This window comes from Crotalus tigris, unplaced genomic scaffold, assembly GCF_016545835.1.
Source record: "Crotalus tigris isolate CLP2741 ecotype Arizona unplaced genomic scaffold, ASM1654583v1 scf7180000017694.5664430, whole genome shotgun sequence".
Taxonomy (NCBI): domain Eukaryota; kingdom Metazoa; phylum Chordata; class Lepidosauria; order Squamata; family Viperidae; genus Crotalus; species Crotalus tigris.
Window position 1 is genome coordinate 811928 of NW_024096572.1, and position 12672 is coordinate 824599.

The 12672-nt window shown below is 36.4% G+C and overlaps 1 protein-coding gene across 2 annotated transcripts in view; it reads right to left on the reverse strand.

Annotated features, from left to right (window-relative positions):
• Positions 1-11358, reverse strand: part of GLT8D2 (glycosyltransferase 8 domain containing 2) — a 16791-nt gene extending 5433 nt beyond the window's left edge. Inside the window, exons 1-5 of one of the 2 annotated variants that reach the window (XM_039338200.1) lie at positions 9221-11358; positions 7994-8036; positions 5092-5130; positions 4401-4569; positions 2338-2455 (exon numbers count right to left, since the gene is read on the reverse strand). In XM_039338200.1, the coding sequence (XP_039194134.1) occupies positions 2338-2455; positions 4401-4569; positions 5092-5130; positions 7994-8012 (345 nt within the window). In that variant the 5' untranslated portion in view covers positions 8013-8036; positions 9221-11358. Of the gene's footprint in view, positions 1-2337; positions 2456-4400; positions 4570-5091; positions 5191-7993; positions 8037-9220 lie in introns of both variants that reach the window. The other variant, XM_039338199.1, reaches the window with a different exon arrangement.
• Positions 11359-12672: the final 1314 nt, after the last annotated feature.

Genomic DNA, 12672 nt, shown 5'->3' on the forward strand with positions numbered 1-12672 from the left:
CCCTATTGATTGCAGTTTTGCCAAGAAAAATAAAGAGAATTTCAGGGCCCTTCAAATGCATTCAACTTTTATAACCCTTAAACAATTTTTCTAGCATCCAAGTGGAACTTGTTTTTCTCTAACAAAAATCCATTATTTCATATCCTGCATTTTGAGAAGATGAGAGGTGTGAACTGAGGCTAGTTTGGCTCTAGTGCTTAAGGCACCAGGCTAGAAACCAAGAGTGTGATTTCTAGTCTATATCTTAGGCATGAAAGCCAGCTGGGTGACTTTGGGCTGGTCACTCTCTCTTAGCCCAACACACCTCGTAGTGTTGTGGGGACAATTGGAGGAGAAAGGAGTATTACTATGTTTCTCCGAAAATAAAACTTTCCCTGAAAATAAGATCTAGCTTGATTTTGGGGGTTGGGCATAATATAAGCACTACTCCAAAAATAAGCCCTACTTAAGAGCCTGTGCAGCCGGCGGGCTACCCATTCCATCACACCATCTGGTTGCTAGACACAGGGAGGGGGGAGCTGCCCTATGTACCCTGCAACCACTTACCATGCGGAAGGGCCCCGCAGCCAGGCCTACCATGCCCCTGTTAAACCTCACCTGTCAAACCTCACCTGTTCGGTAGTGGCTTCTCCCACTTTTTCCTTCTTCCTCCTGCTTTGAACAGTCCTTTGCTCCTATAGCTGCTTTTTCAGTCCCGGATCTCGGTTGCTCCAATCTGGCTTTGCAGCAAGCAAGGGGATTGGAGGCACATGAATGCATGCTCAAAAAAATGGATTTTTCCCCCCCTCTGGCTGGATTTTTGCTGCCATACTGTATAATTTTCTTTAAAGTTTACTTGATGCAGAATGTGGATCCTTCCTGTTCTGCATCATGTAAACTTTAAAAAAAGTTAAACAGCGAAAATCCGCAGTGGGGAAAAAAACCCGTTTTTTTGAGATGCCAGGCTAACATGCATTCACATGCCTCCAATCTCTTTGTTTGCTGCAAAGCCAGATTGGAACCCTCGGGCTGCTCTTTCCAGCAAAGTTTGGAGCCTGTCCAAAAGCAAAGGGAATGATTCCCACCCCACCCGATCACTGCGGGGCCTTGTTTCCAAAGACCCTCTGCTCAGGCTCTGGACAAACTAAGATCTGGGTCTGAAAAAACAGCAACAGGAGCAAAGGGCTGTTTAAAGGAAGAGGAAGAAGGAGAAAATGAGAGAAGCCACTACCAAACAGGCTAGGTGTGACAGGTAATGGCGGCATGGTAGGCCTGGCTGAGGGATCCTTTGGCATGATAAGCAGTTGCGGGGCACGTGGGGCAGCTCCCCCCCACCTGCCTCACCTCATGACAGCAGCACTGCATGATGCAGAAGAAGTGGGGCAGCAGCCAATCAGCTCCTGGAAAGGGGTGTTAGTACTGCTGCCACGAAGCAAGATAGGTGTCAGGAAAAAAATAAGACATCCCCCCAAAATAAGGCCTAATGCCTCTTTTGGAGGCAAAAAAATTATAAGACCAGGTCTTATTTTCGGGGAAACATGATAGATATGTTCGTTGCCTATAATGACAATAAAGGCACAATAAAAAATCTTCTAAAAAATTGCTTGATCTTTGATTTCTATAGTTCAGTGTAATTCTATTGGTGTTTTTTTCAGCTAATTAAAGTGTGCTGTTATATCGTTGCATCTTCTCATTCCCAGACCCCTGAAATTATTTTCAGTTTCTAATTCCTTAGACACCCTTATTGCCCTGCTCTGAACATATTTCAATTTATCTGAATCCTGAAAAAAGTGCCAAGAACTGCACTTAAACTCAAGGTTGGGTCTGACCTATACAAAGTTGGGTGGAATTATTACTTCCTCTGATTTTGCAATTATATGTTTAGTGTAGCAGCCTCTGCTGGCATTTGTACTTTTAGCTGTCATATCAACATTGACACATAATAAGTTTATGATAAATAATAATGCAAAAAGGCACAGTTGCTTTAAATAGTTGCAATTAGGTGTTCTATTCACTCACATACATTTTTTATCTTAAATATGAAGTACCAGCCTAATCCTATTAGCTCTCCCACTCAATTTTGCTTCATCAGCAAATTTGATTGGCATTTCCTCCTCCTCATCCCAGTCTGTAGTAAAACTGTTGAAGAATACACTGCTAGAACTAAGGTTTGTAGCATGTTTTTAAAATCTACAATTTTTCCTTATTAGCACATTTAAAATTATATTTTAATATGAACTGTTAAAAATCTCTGGGACTACATACAAGATTTTGGATTAGCATAAGCAGTTCTGGAACTTCAAATTATGCACTTTCCTTTCATATGTTTATCTTATAAAGGAAGTTTTGCATACTCACAGGCTGAAGTAATTCAGGACGGGTTGCGTCTGGTCTGATTTTCCCTTTAAGCACCATAGGATTGAATTCCACAATTTTAAACTTGATATCTTTCAGTCTGGAGTTTTCAATCCACTGTCTGAAATGCAGAACAAATAGAAGCATGTTAGATTTCTAAAGCAATAAATATAGTGTTATTATTCTTTCATTTCATAAACCTTGTAACTTTGTATTGTAACATTGTTATTATTATTAACACTATAAAATGGCAGATTTTTCTGACTTTATGTAACATTCGTTAATCATCTGAGATTTCTTAACTTTTCAGTTTTCTAAGATAAACTTTCCACAAGATAAACTTTCCATATGCAATTTAAATTGACCATATAGTAACATCCTTTAGGTATTCTGCACTTGCTGTAATTGTTTATTTGTGCACTAAGTTTTAGAAATCATTCTGAATTGTGTAATTATACACATTAGCATCTGAGATATGGTAATGATCCAACAACTTCATATTCTTTCAGCTAAAAAGAAGGCTTCCAGGTGGATGAGGCCTTGAGCTAGGGATCAAATAACAGTGCAGCTGTTCAGTTTTCCCCTCCCAAACTGATGTTTACAGTACTGTAAAGAGAGACAAAAGACAGAAGTGGGATGGTTACAGAGAGGAACAGCTTTTTAGTGAGCTCTTAACTTTTAATTTAAGTTACTTTTATTTAGTTTAAATTATTGTATTTAGTGGCCTTAATTGGTAATTTTAGTGTTTAGTATCAGTAATTCTAGTATTTAGGTTAACTAGTGTCTTAAAGCCTTAGAATCCAATAGTCTCAAACATTGATTCATGATACAAGGGAATTGTAGCTTCAAAGCTGTACCAAAAAACAAATTTGAAAAGAAAGAGCAAAGGGAAGAATTTTTGCCAGGTGAAAATTCCAATCATTCAATACAAGGCTCTGGTGACTTCCAGATAGCTAACATTACAGGGATGGTTACAAATTAAAGTCACAATTGGTGAAAATTCAGTAAATATAAAATAATTGCACAACAAAGCCTTACTAAAAGCACCCTTTGGATGTTTCCAGATAACGCTTTTTATAATGTCCATTTGTTCCCAAATGGAAAATAATATATAAAGGAAAGATAGAAAAATAATATATAAAGGAAAGATAGAACTGCATGTTGTAATACTGTTAAGTGAACTACTCTAGGTATCCTCTGTCTGGAAACACTCTTTAAAAGAGTCCTTCACTATCCTCTTCCACCTAATCCAGTGGTTCTCAACCTTTTTAATGCTGCGACCCCCAACCGGTCATAAGTCAAGGACTACTCAACCAGTCATAACTCAAGGACTACTCAACTGGTGCAGCACCATTTGCAGAATGGGACTTTTGGCGGGCTCAGCAGGGCAGAGACAGCCTGGACAATTCCTATTGGCTTTGAAAGCCAATAGAATTAGACTCTATTCAAGAGAGTCTATTCTATTGGCTTTCAAAAGCCAATAGAATAAAAGGGAGTAGCACAGCTAAGGAAAAGGGGAAAAAATGGCGGACTGCGTTGTTTGGCGACCCCCGTGAAATGGTCGTTCGACCCCAAATGGGGTCCCGACCCACAGGTTGAGAACCACTGACCTAATCAGTCCATGTCCTCCACTGGCCCACCTGTGCTAGACCTACACTTCTGCCCAAGTATAACTATTCTGACACTAGTTCATCACAGCAGATCAATTCCTGGCATTATTATACTTTTTACCTTAATAATTTTTCTGTTTGGTTTTATGTTGACTTACTGGTATTATTACCCATTACCATGTTTCTCAACCATGGCAACTTTAAAATATGGGCACTTCAACTCCCAGATGTTGGCTGGGGAACTTCTAGCTGGGGAATTCTGGGAGCTGAAGTCCACACATCTTAAAGTTGCCAAGATTGAAAAATATTGTAATTAATGGGCTGATAGATTGTCCAGTGCATTCTGTTTATTGCAAATAAATAAATCAATGTGTGGCATTTATTCAGGGTCATGGACTTCCCTGAATAAAGGATTACACTGTCACTCACTTATATTACAGCACTGTGTGATTTCACCTGATATGTGGAATGCCGCTCTTTAGTCCAACTATGTAGAAGAGGACATTTGAATCCGTGTTGGTATAAATGCTGTTGATTGCAGCTATTGTTGCACCCATTCTGCCTGCAGCAGCACATAGCACGACTGGAATTTCTTCTTCTATCTCTTCCATGCTCTCCAAATCAACTAATAGTGGGAGTAAGTAACAGCAGTGAGAAGAAACATGAATTATCATATATATTGTGATTTATTTATTTCTGCTGTATTAAGCAATAAGCATTTTACAAAAGCCTCTGAAAGAGATGAGAACTTGGGAGAGTAGGGTTGAAAGTTAATATACTTCTAAGCCTCGTTAATTACATTAAATGGCCCTGTATTTCTTATGCAAGGTCACTTATCTGTTCCTAATTCCATATTCCTTCTGTTATGGCTACCCCACCTCAAGAGTTTTTTTACATGCAGCATTTATGATACAAGCCTTTCTCAACCAGTTGTAAGCACTACATGTGCCATAATTCTCAGTCTGCAGAGTCAGTGGCCATCAAGATGTACAAAATGTTCAGAGGCATTACTAAAAGAAAGCTAAAGCAGTTCTAATTATGAAGCTTTTTCTGTTCTAGTTTGAAAGGTAATTTTAATATGAGTTATAATGCTACCAACAAAGCATATGTGATCTCAGTAATATAAAAAATAAAAATAGATGCTTACTCGATTCATTATTCAGGATAGCAGATGGCATCTTTTGAACTTTATTATACAGAATAACACAGAGAGTCAAAACAAGAAGGAATAGTAGGATCTGATTAACTGAAACATAAAGAAAGCTGTTCAATCAATTACATATACATAATTTGCAGCACAAATATTTTCATTAGTATGCCCCATGACTAATAAATGCAATTGGATTTTAACTTATCTTAGCTGCATGATTTATTATGTACACTTGGCTGCTAATACTGTATTATATTTCAATTAATCTCTAACTCACTTGAAGATAAATCTCTACATGTTACAAACTTAAACGTTTTCCTACGAAACTATTTCTATTCATATATACCGATAAGTATCATGAGATTAAATGAAAGCATTGATGACACCGAAAGGGAGAGCTCTTTACACAGTTTACCATCATACAGTCATCATATGATTGTAATTTTATCATGGAATTTTAAGGATGAGGACAATTTAAATCTGATTCAGAAATCCCATTAATTCCACTGAAATTATTTATAGAACTCAGTTAAAAAAATACTAAATTGGCTACACGTCAAGTCTTAATATATACATTTTTTGAATTCCTGCATTATGTTTTAGCAGAAAATATTTTTCTAAAGGACACTACTATAAACAGGGAAAGGATAAGTGTGTGTATGTGTATATACTAAATCATCTTCTCTTATCACAATTTAAAATGCCACCTTGTCCAATGTGTTGAATTAAAATTCTAAATAATCCCATTGGAAGCAGGGTACCTATGGCTTACAAACAGTTTTACTTCCATACAGAATTTTAAATAATATCAGAAAAGCAGTTGCCAGACATCAAAGGCAAGTGAATGAGAAAGTGCTTCTGTTCAACAATTGTATCTATGTAGCTTTGTACCTATATGACAACAAGGAACAATGTGAGAGATGGATAAGGAGAAGGGTCTTCACATTCTGTCTTTGTGTTTTTCTCTCATATGGCCTATTGTTAGTTAAGTTGGTCTCTGTTTAAAGACACTCATTTAACTTGTTTCACTCTTGTCTTTTCTCTCTGTAAAATGTAGTTTAGATATAAATGAGGCATTTCTATGTTTGTATGTCCTAGTAAATTTACCTTTACTTCAACTACTTTGTAATAATTTATGTGTTATGTAATATGTATTAGTATTCATAATGAATTCATTAGGTATTATGTAATGTTTATTAGTGTTCATTATAGTTACAGCTATTCTCTGCAGCCAAGGAAACTAGATTATGAATATTTATCTTCTTTTTCAATGTTACCCAATTACTTAGTAAACTTCCAGCACTTTGCTTGACTTCAGGAACTTCTTTAGCTTTTACTGAATTCAAATCTCCAACAACTTCTTTCTGGACTATTCAAGCAATTCTCTTTTACAATATTTCAGAGTAATAATAAACATGTTTCATCCCTTACCTTTGTCGACATCCTCACATGCTGATGATTTTGCCTTGGAAATTCTGACATTTAGGGGTGTTTTTTAATAGCCCCAAAGGCAACAAGAAGCACACTAATTTGGCAAGCTACTATGTCACTCGTTGCCTTTGGGGCTATTAAAAAACACCTCTAAATGTCAAAATTTATTTATTTATTTATTTATGAGACTTATATACCGCTTTAAGTGCAAGCACTCTCTAAGCGGTGTACACCAAAATTAAATGCTAAGGTTTGATCACCTGTACAATAGCCCACAAATTATGTAATTGAGCCTGTTAATTTTGGATGTAAGTTGTGACAGGTGTAAACCAGCTCAGGACTGGGCCCAGTTTTGCAACCTTTTGCTGTGTTCATTAAGTGAATGTGGCAGTCATTAAGCAAACCCATTGTTTGCAATGGGCCTGTTTTTGTCAGTAAATACAAGTTTCTGGTAATATCACATAAACCATTGTCATGTGACCATGGGGCCCATTACAAAATGGCCCCATGTCAGAATTTCAAAACTGGATCATAAATAGCTTTGGGGTGAGGGGTCCATCATAACTTTGCAGTCATTAAGCAATTGGTCATAAATCGAGGACGACCTGTAAGAAGGCAGAAGTTTCTTACTAGTGGATTACTAGTGCCTTCAAAAGTTTCACAATAGTAATGGAGTAACATCTAAGGGCATCTGATCTTTGCTCTTTGTCATATAACATTAGACTTATCTTGCTTTCTTTTCTGCAGATGCCTCTATGTTCTCCCTTCTAATGTTTAGCTACCAGTTACAGCAACCATATATGTAAACTGCAACTACTCATTTCTACCACTTTGCATGGAAGCATTGACTTTTTCTGAAAACATCAAGTTTAAGCATGGAACCTAAGGATCACTAGCCTTGGTAGTGCAGTGGTTAGAATGCAGTATTGCAGGCTAACTCTGCCGACTACCAACAGTTCGATCCTCACCGGCTCAAGGTTGACTCAGCCTTCCATCCTTCTGAGGTCAGTAAAATGAGGACCCAGATTGTTGAAAGCAATATGCTGACTCTGTAAACCTCTTAGAAAGGACTGGAAGGCACTGTGAAGCGGCATATAAGTCTAAGTGCTACTGCTAATGTAGTGCATAAAACATTATTTTCATTTCCAAAAATGTTTCTGGTTTCAATTATATGTATTAGATTGGGCACCCCAGCATATTGGTTGTAATTGCATTTCTTTTACATTACAAAGGTTCAGAAATGTAGGACTGTGCATTTTATGAAGGGGTATGTGTGCTAGAGAAGACAACATTTTGGTATATCTGTATTTTATAACTGGCTCAATGGAAACCTATGGACAGGAAAGTTCCCTTCCCACAGTCATTTTACAAGAATGCCCATTATATGTTTGCAAAATAAAAATTCCTGAGAGCAAAAAAGGACATAGGCCTTTAAATTACACTATTTTTTTTCCTGAAGATGTCTTACTTTTTCGTAATAAAGCCATATGGCTCTTTCATTTGGTTGCAGTCTGTGGATGAAATAAGAGAAAGAAATCAGAAAGTTAAAACACAACAAAAATATCAAATCTGTGTTTACTGAGACCTCTAGAAGTGCAAGTTCAATAGGTTTGAACCTGAAATGTATAAACAAAGCTTGAAGAGATGCAGTTTCTTTCTTATTGTATTCCACCAGTATTTATTCAACACTTTCTACTCTTTTCTTTTGTTTCTCATAATGACTAACAATGAAGAAGCAAGAGTATATATTCTGTCTGCTAACTACTATAGCAAATGTACATCTATATAAATGAAGGGCTGTCTCTCACCGTTCCTTATACCAATGTATTTTAACCTTGACAAATTTAAGATGTGTGGGCTTCAACTCCCAAAATTTTCCAGCCGGTGTGGGTATCTTAAAGTTGCTAAGGTTGAGAAACACAGTTTTATACTAAAAAAAATACTGTAAATAGCAAATTTTAACTTTGCCCTCAATCTTCTTAGGAAAAATAACCCAAGTTTGTATTTCAGCGTTCTACCTAACATAATACTGAAGAGTAGTTTGTAAATTAAAGAAAGAATAAACAATGTGACATTATTTTGCCATAGTATTAGCTAGAAAATCATGAGAACTATGAAAATTAAATGCAGGCCATTATCATAATGGTGATTTTAATCTAAACACTTTTATAATTCCATATTGTCAACTAAGTAATAATGTTAGATCTTGTCATATTTTTAGGTTTTGTAACCTATTACATGTAAATAGTATTTAATAATAAATCTATTAAGTATTAGATTTAATAATATTAAATGACAGCCACAGAGATTTTACATTTAGGGACTAGTTCTCAATATAGCAAACATACTCATAATTTAATCATTCGTTCCACACACAAAGAATTAATTTCTTCCATTTCTGGTACACATAAAACACGTTTTCGCTTTTCAACCATAAAAAAGTTAATTATTGTAAATTGACAATAATCATATCTATACCTAGAAATTTCTAATGTCCACTTTTATTTAATTAACAAAAAGAATTTAAGAACAAAACTAGAGTTTTCATTTTCAAAAATGAGATCATATCAGCTGAGTACTCTGCTGACATTTCAATACCTCGGATTTTTTTAAAAAGCTGACAAACTCTAGCTACAATAGTAAAAAAAAAATAAATCTGTAAATACACCATTTCCAATAGAATTCAAAGTTTTACCTTTCAAGGCAGCAGCAGAGCAATTGTGGATTATTTTCTCCAGAAAAATAACTTCAAGCAAGCAGTTGCTGTGGGTAGCTGGCTGATTCAGTGTAATAAACATTCATGTAAGAATCCCTTTTCTCGAGGGATTCACATTGAAATCCCATATGCGAGACACTTCAAGGTCCTTTTTAGTTCCTTCAAAACTAATTTGAGGCAGAATTGTTTTTTAAAAAAATCTTCTGTGCTTTATTTGGAAATTACTTTTTTCCTTCCTTTCTCCGTGATTACAGAACTGTACAGAATCCAGACTTGGGCCTGTTGAAATGAGAGAGCTACATGCAAACTGCTTCCAGATGTAGTGAATAAGGCAGCTGCAGAACTGGGTGAACTTTCCTCCTCCCACCCTAGTTATTCTTCATCAGAAAGAAAATTCCAGAGACGCAGGGAAAAAGATTTTAGGAAGAGCTCAAGATTAGATTTCTTTGAATGTTGTGTATATTTCGGATCATTGTGAACAAAGAAGCATCTATAAAGTTACAAGCATGAAAAATGAGTAACTGTAGAAACCCCCTTTCATCTAAAATAAGAACCTCAGTCTGTGTTTGCATCAAGAAAGTAATTACAGATTCTGTATCTTTTAAAAGATACAATATTCACCCTATAATGTTAAAACATAGTTGCAGAAAAGTCATACAGAATATATTTTAGCTGAGAGCAGACCTACAATCTATCATCAATGGGAAACTCTCAGGGGCACCTATGGGGGAGGAGGTGTGTCAGTCCAGGCCCCTTTTTACACGTGTCACAGGATGCAGCTAAAAAAGAGATTTAAACATACAATCACAACTACCATTTTGATTTTTTTATTTCCCCCCATGCAGATGCTTCACGTCTCTTAGATGATCATCCCCTTGTGAAAATAACATTTAAAAAAAGAGGTTTAAGAAATCCTAATGACAAAAACAACTATCTTACTGCCTTTAAATGCTCCAAAAAACAACTGTTCATGCTGCCCATCTTGAATGAAAGTTGATAACTGGTGCAAGAGAAAAAGCTGTGTCACAAAGGCATTGATTAATGAAAGAGAGCTAAAAAATCAGGAGTCTGGTAGCATGTTTTCCAACTGACAAACTGTATTACGCATATACTTTCAGAAGCTGCATTTTGTTAGAAAAAGTGTCACCTAACTCCTTCTGATGCAGACTAATACAATCATAAACTAACCCAGTTCTCCTACTACAGTTAAAGAGGGTGTGGCCCAAGAGGAAATTTAATTACAATAGAGGTAGTAGGACCATTTTGCCCAAGAGGTCTAGCTCATGACTATTTTCTGCATGAATCCAAATTAAAACATTCCCAATAATTTTCTAATAGAACAGACCTAGAAGAGAAAACTCTCAAGACTTCCATGAGAAAATAAAAGGGATAGGAAAGTTATGTGAGAAAACTGTACCTCAGCTTTCTAACCACCATGCTGAACAGGATTTTCTTATCCATATATTTGCACAATTCTCCTTATCATTCTGATCTGAACTCATTCTATTAATTCAAATATCTGATATTGTACAAAGACAAATTTTGTGTAGCTCTGTCATGTCCAGATCGGTTGCACTATGATATACTATACACAGAATTACCTTGAAGAAAAGTACAAAAATTACATGTGAAGAAAGGGATAGGAAAACCTTTTCTTTAAAAAAAAATACTCTTTAATGATTCTCTTTATTTCTGAGCTCAGCTCAAGATATTTATTGCTTCTCTTGTGCTTCTGTTGTGGTTTTAACAATTAACAAAGTATCTGATTTTAGACTATGGACCACTGTGATAGGTCCATTAATTTAGAAAGATTAAAATATGTTAATAAACTAGAAATGCAAGATTAAAATATGTTAATAAATTTAAATAATTGTTTGAAGATGTTTAATGGGAAGCTGTATCATTTCAAATGAATACTGTACATAAATATTGGTTCAGTCAATCTGGCTGCTATATGGACAGCAACAATGGCCTTGCAGTTTGTTAATAAGCCCAATGTTTAGCGTATGTTCCCTAAATTAGGGGTTCCAACTCCCGGGCCATGGACCAGTATCAATCTGTGGCCTGTTAAGAACTGGGCCATGCAAGCTTCATCTACATTTGTGGGATCTAGGTTGTGAATCAAACCCCCACCCCCACCACCCCGTCTATGGAAGACCATTTTTCTTCCAAAAATCAGTTCCCTGGTGCCAGAAAGGTTGAGGGCTGCTGCTCTACAAAATATATAGAACAATGTTCACACTGTACGGTAATGTGCAGATGCATGTATTAAAAACACAATTTTGCACTTCCAAAAAGCAATCTAGTCTTTAGCTAATGGCATATAATAATGGCCGGATAGGTGCTCAGGCATATATGTGTGCTGGCATTTTGAACACTTTTTAGACAAACCAGAGCTGTGGGTCTCCCTCAAAGTACAACTTTCTGCCAGCTCACCTAAGCTACCTCCAAGTCTGCACTACACCTGATACTGCTGTGCTCGACAGATGCTAAGGTAAAGGCAAAACATACAGATTTTAGAGTCCAGACCAGATGAATTAGGCATACTTGCTTTGGTGTTTCCAGCTCAATCACCCTGGAAACATCTTGCTGCAACATCTATTGTATAGCTACTGAAAAAATGTTGCCTTCTGGTGATTGTCTGGGTTTTTGCAACCCAGACTTCATATCTCCATGTACATCTGGATTTATGGAGTAATAAGGAAACTACATTATGAGCCTTTCCAACAATTATTAGCATGAGGAGGAGGAAGATGTTTTAATGATGGGCTTCCCTCTTCAGAGAGGCTAAAGCAAAGCCCTGCCACAAATAATGCCCTAATCTTGAATCCGAATGGTTTTTTACATTTCCAGGTAGATTAGTTTTAAACAAATAACATTTTGTTCCAATAAAAGCAATGAATGGCAATTGTGCAAGTACTCAAGGTTCAGTAATTTAACACAGTACCCTTAGGGTACAACCGTTGCAAAATAATCTACCCGTACCATGACCCAACATTTTACTCTCAGATAACATCTCAAAAAAATGTAGAATTTAGCATTCATTTTCTGCTTAGCTGTAGTGAGAAGCATATTAATAAAGCTAGAGAAGTATGGCCATTTAGTAATATTATGATTATGGTTGATCGCTGTCAGCCAGGCATTTAGATTGTTTGGCATTTTTATCCACCGATCGAGTCCTTCCCAAAGACCTGGGTTTAGGCAGATATCGTTTGATGGCATTAAAGATATCGTTGCAGGATGCGAGATGCTAGATTACTATTATTGTGGTTGGCCGTATTATTATTATTATTATTATTATTATTATTATTATTATGGATCATTGCACAGTCAGCCAGATGTTCAGACTGGATTTGGCATTTTGTCTACCTATCGAGTGCTTACCCAGGACCTGGGATAGGCAGATGTGGATGTTTGATGGTATTACAGGT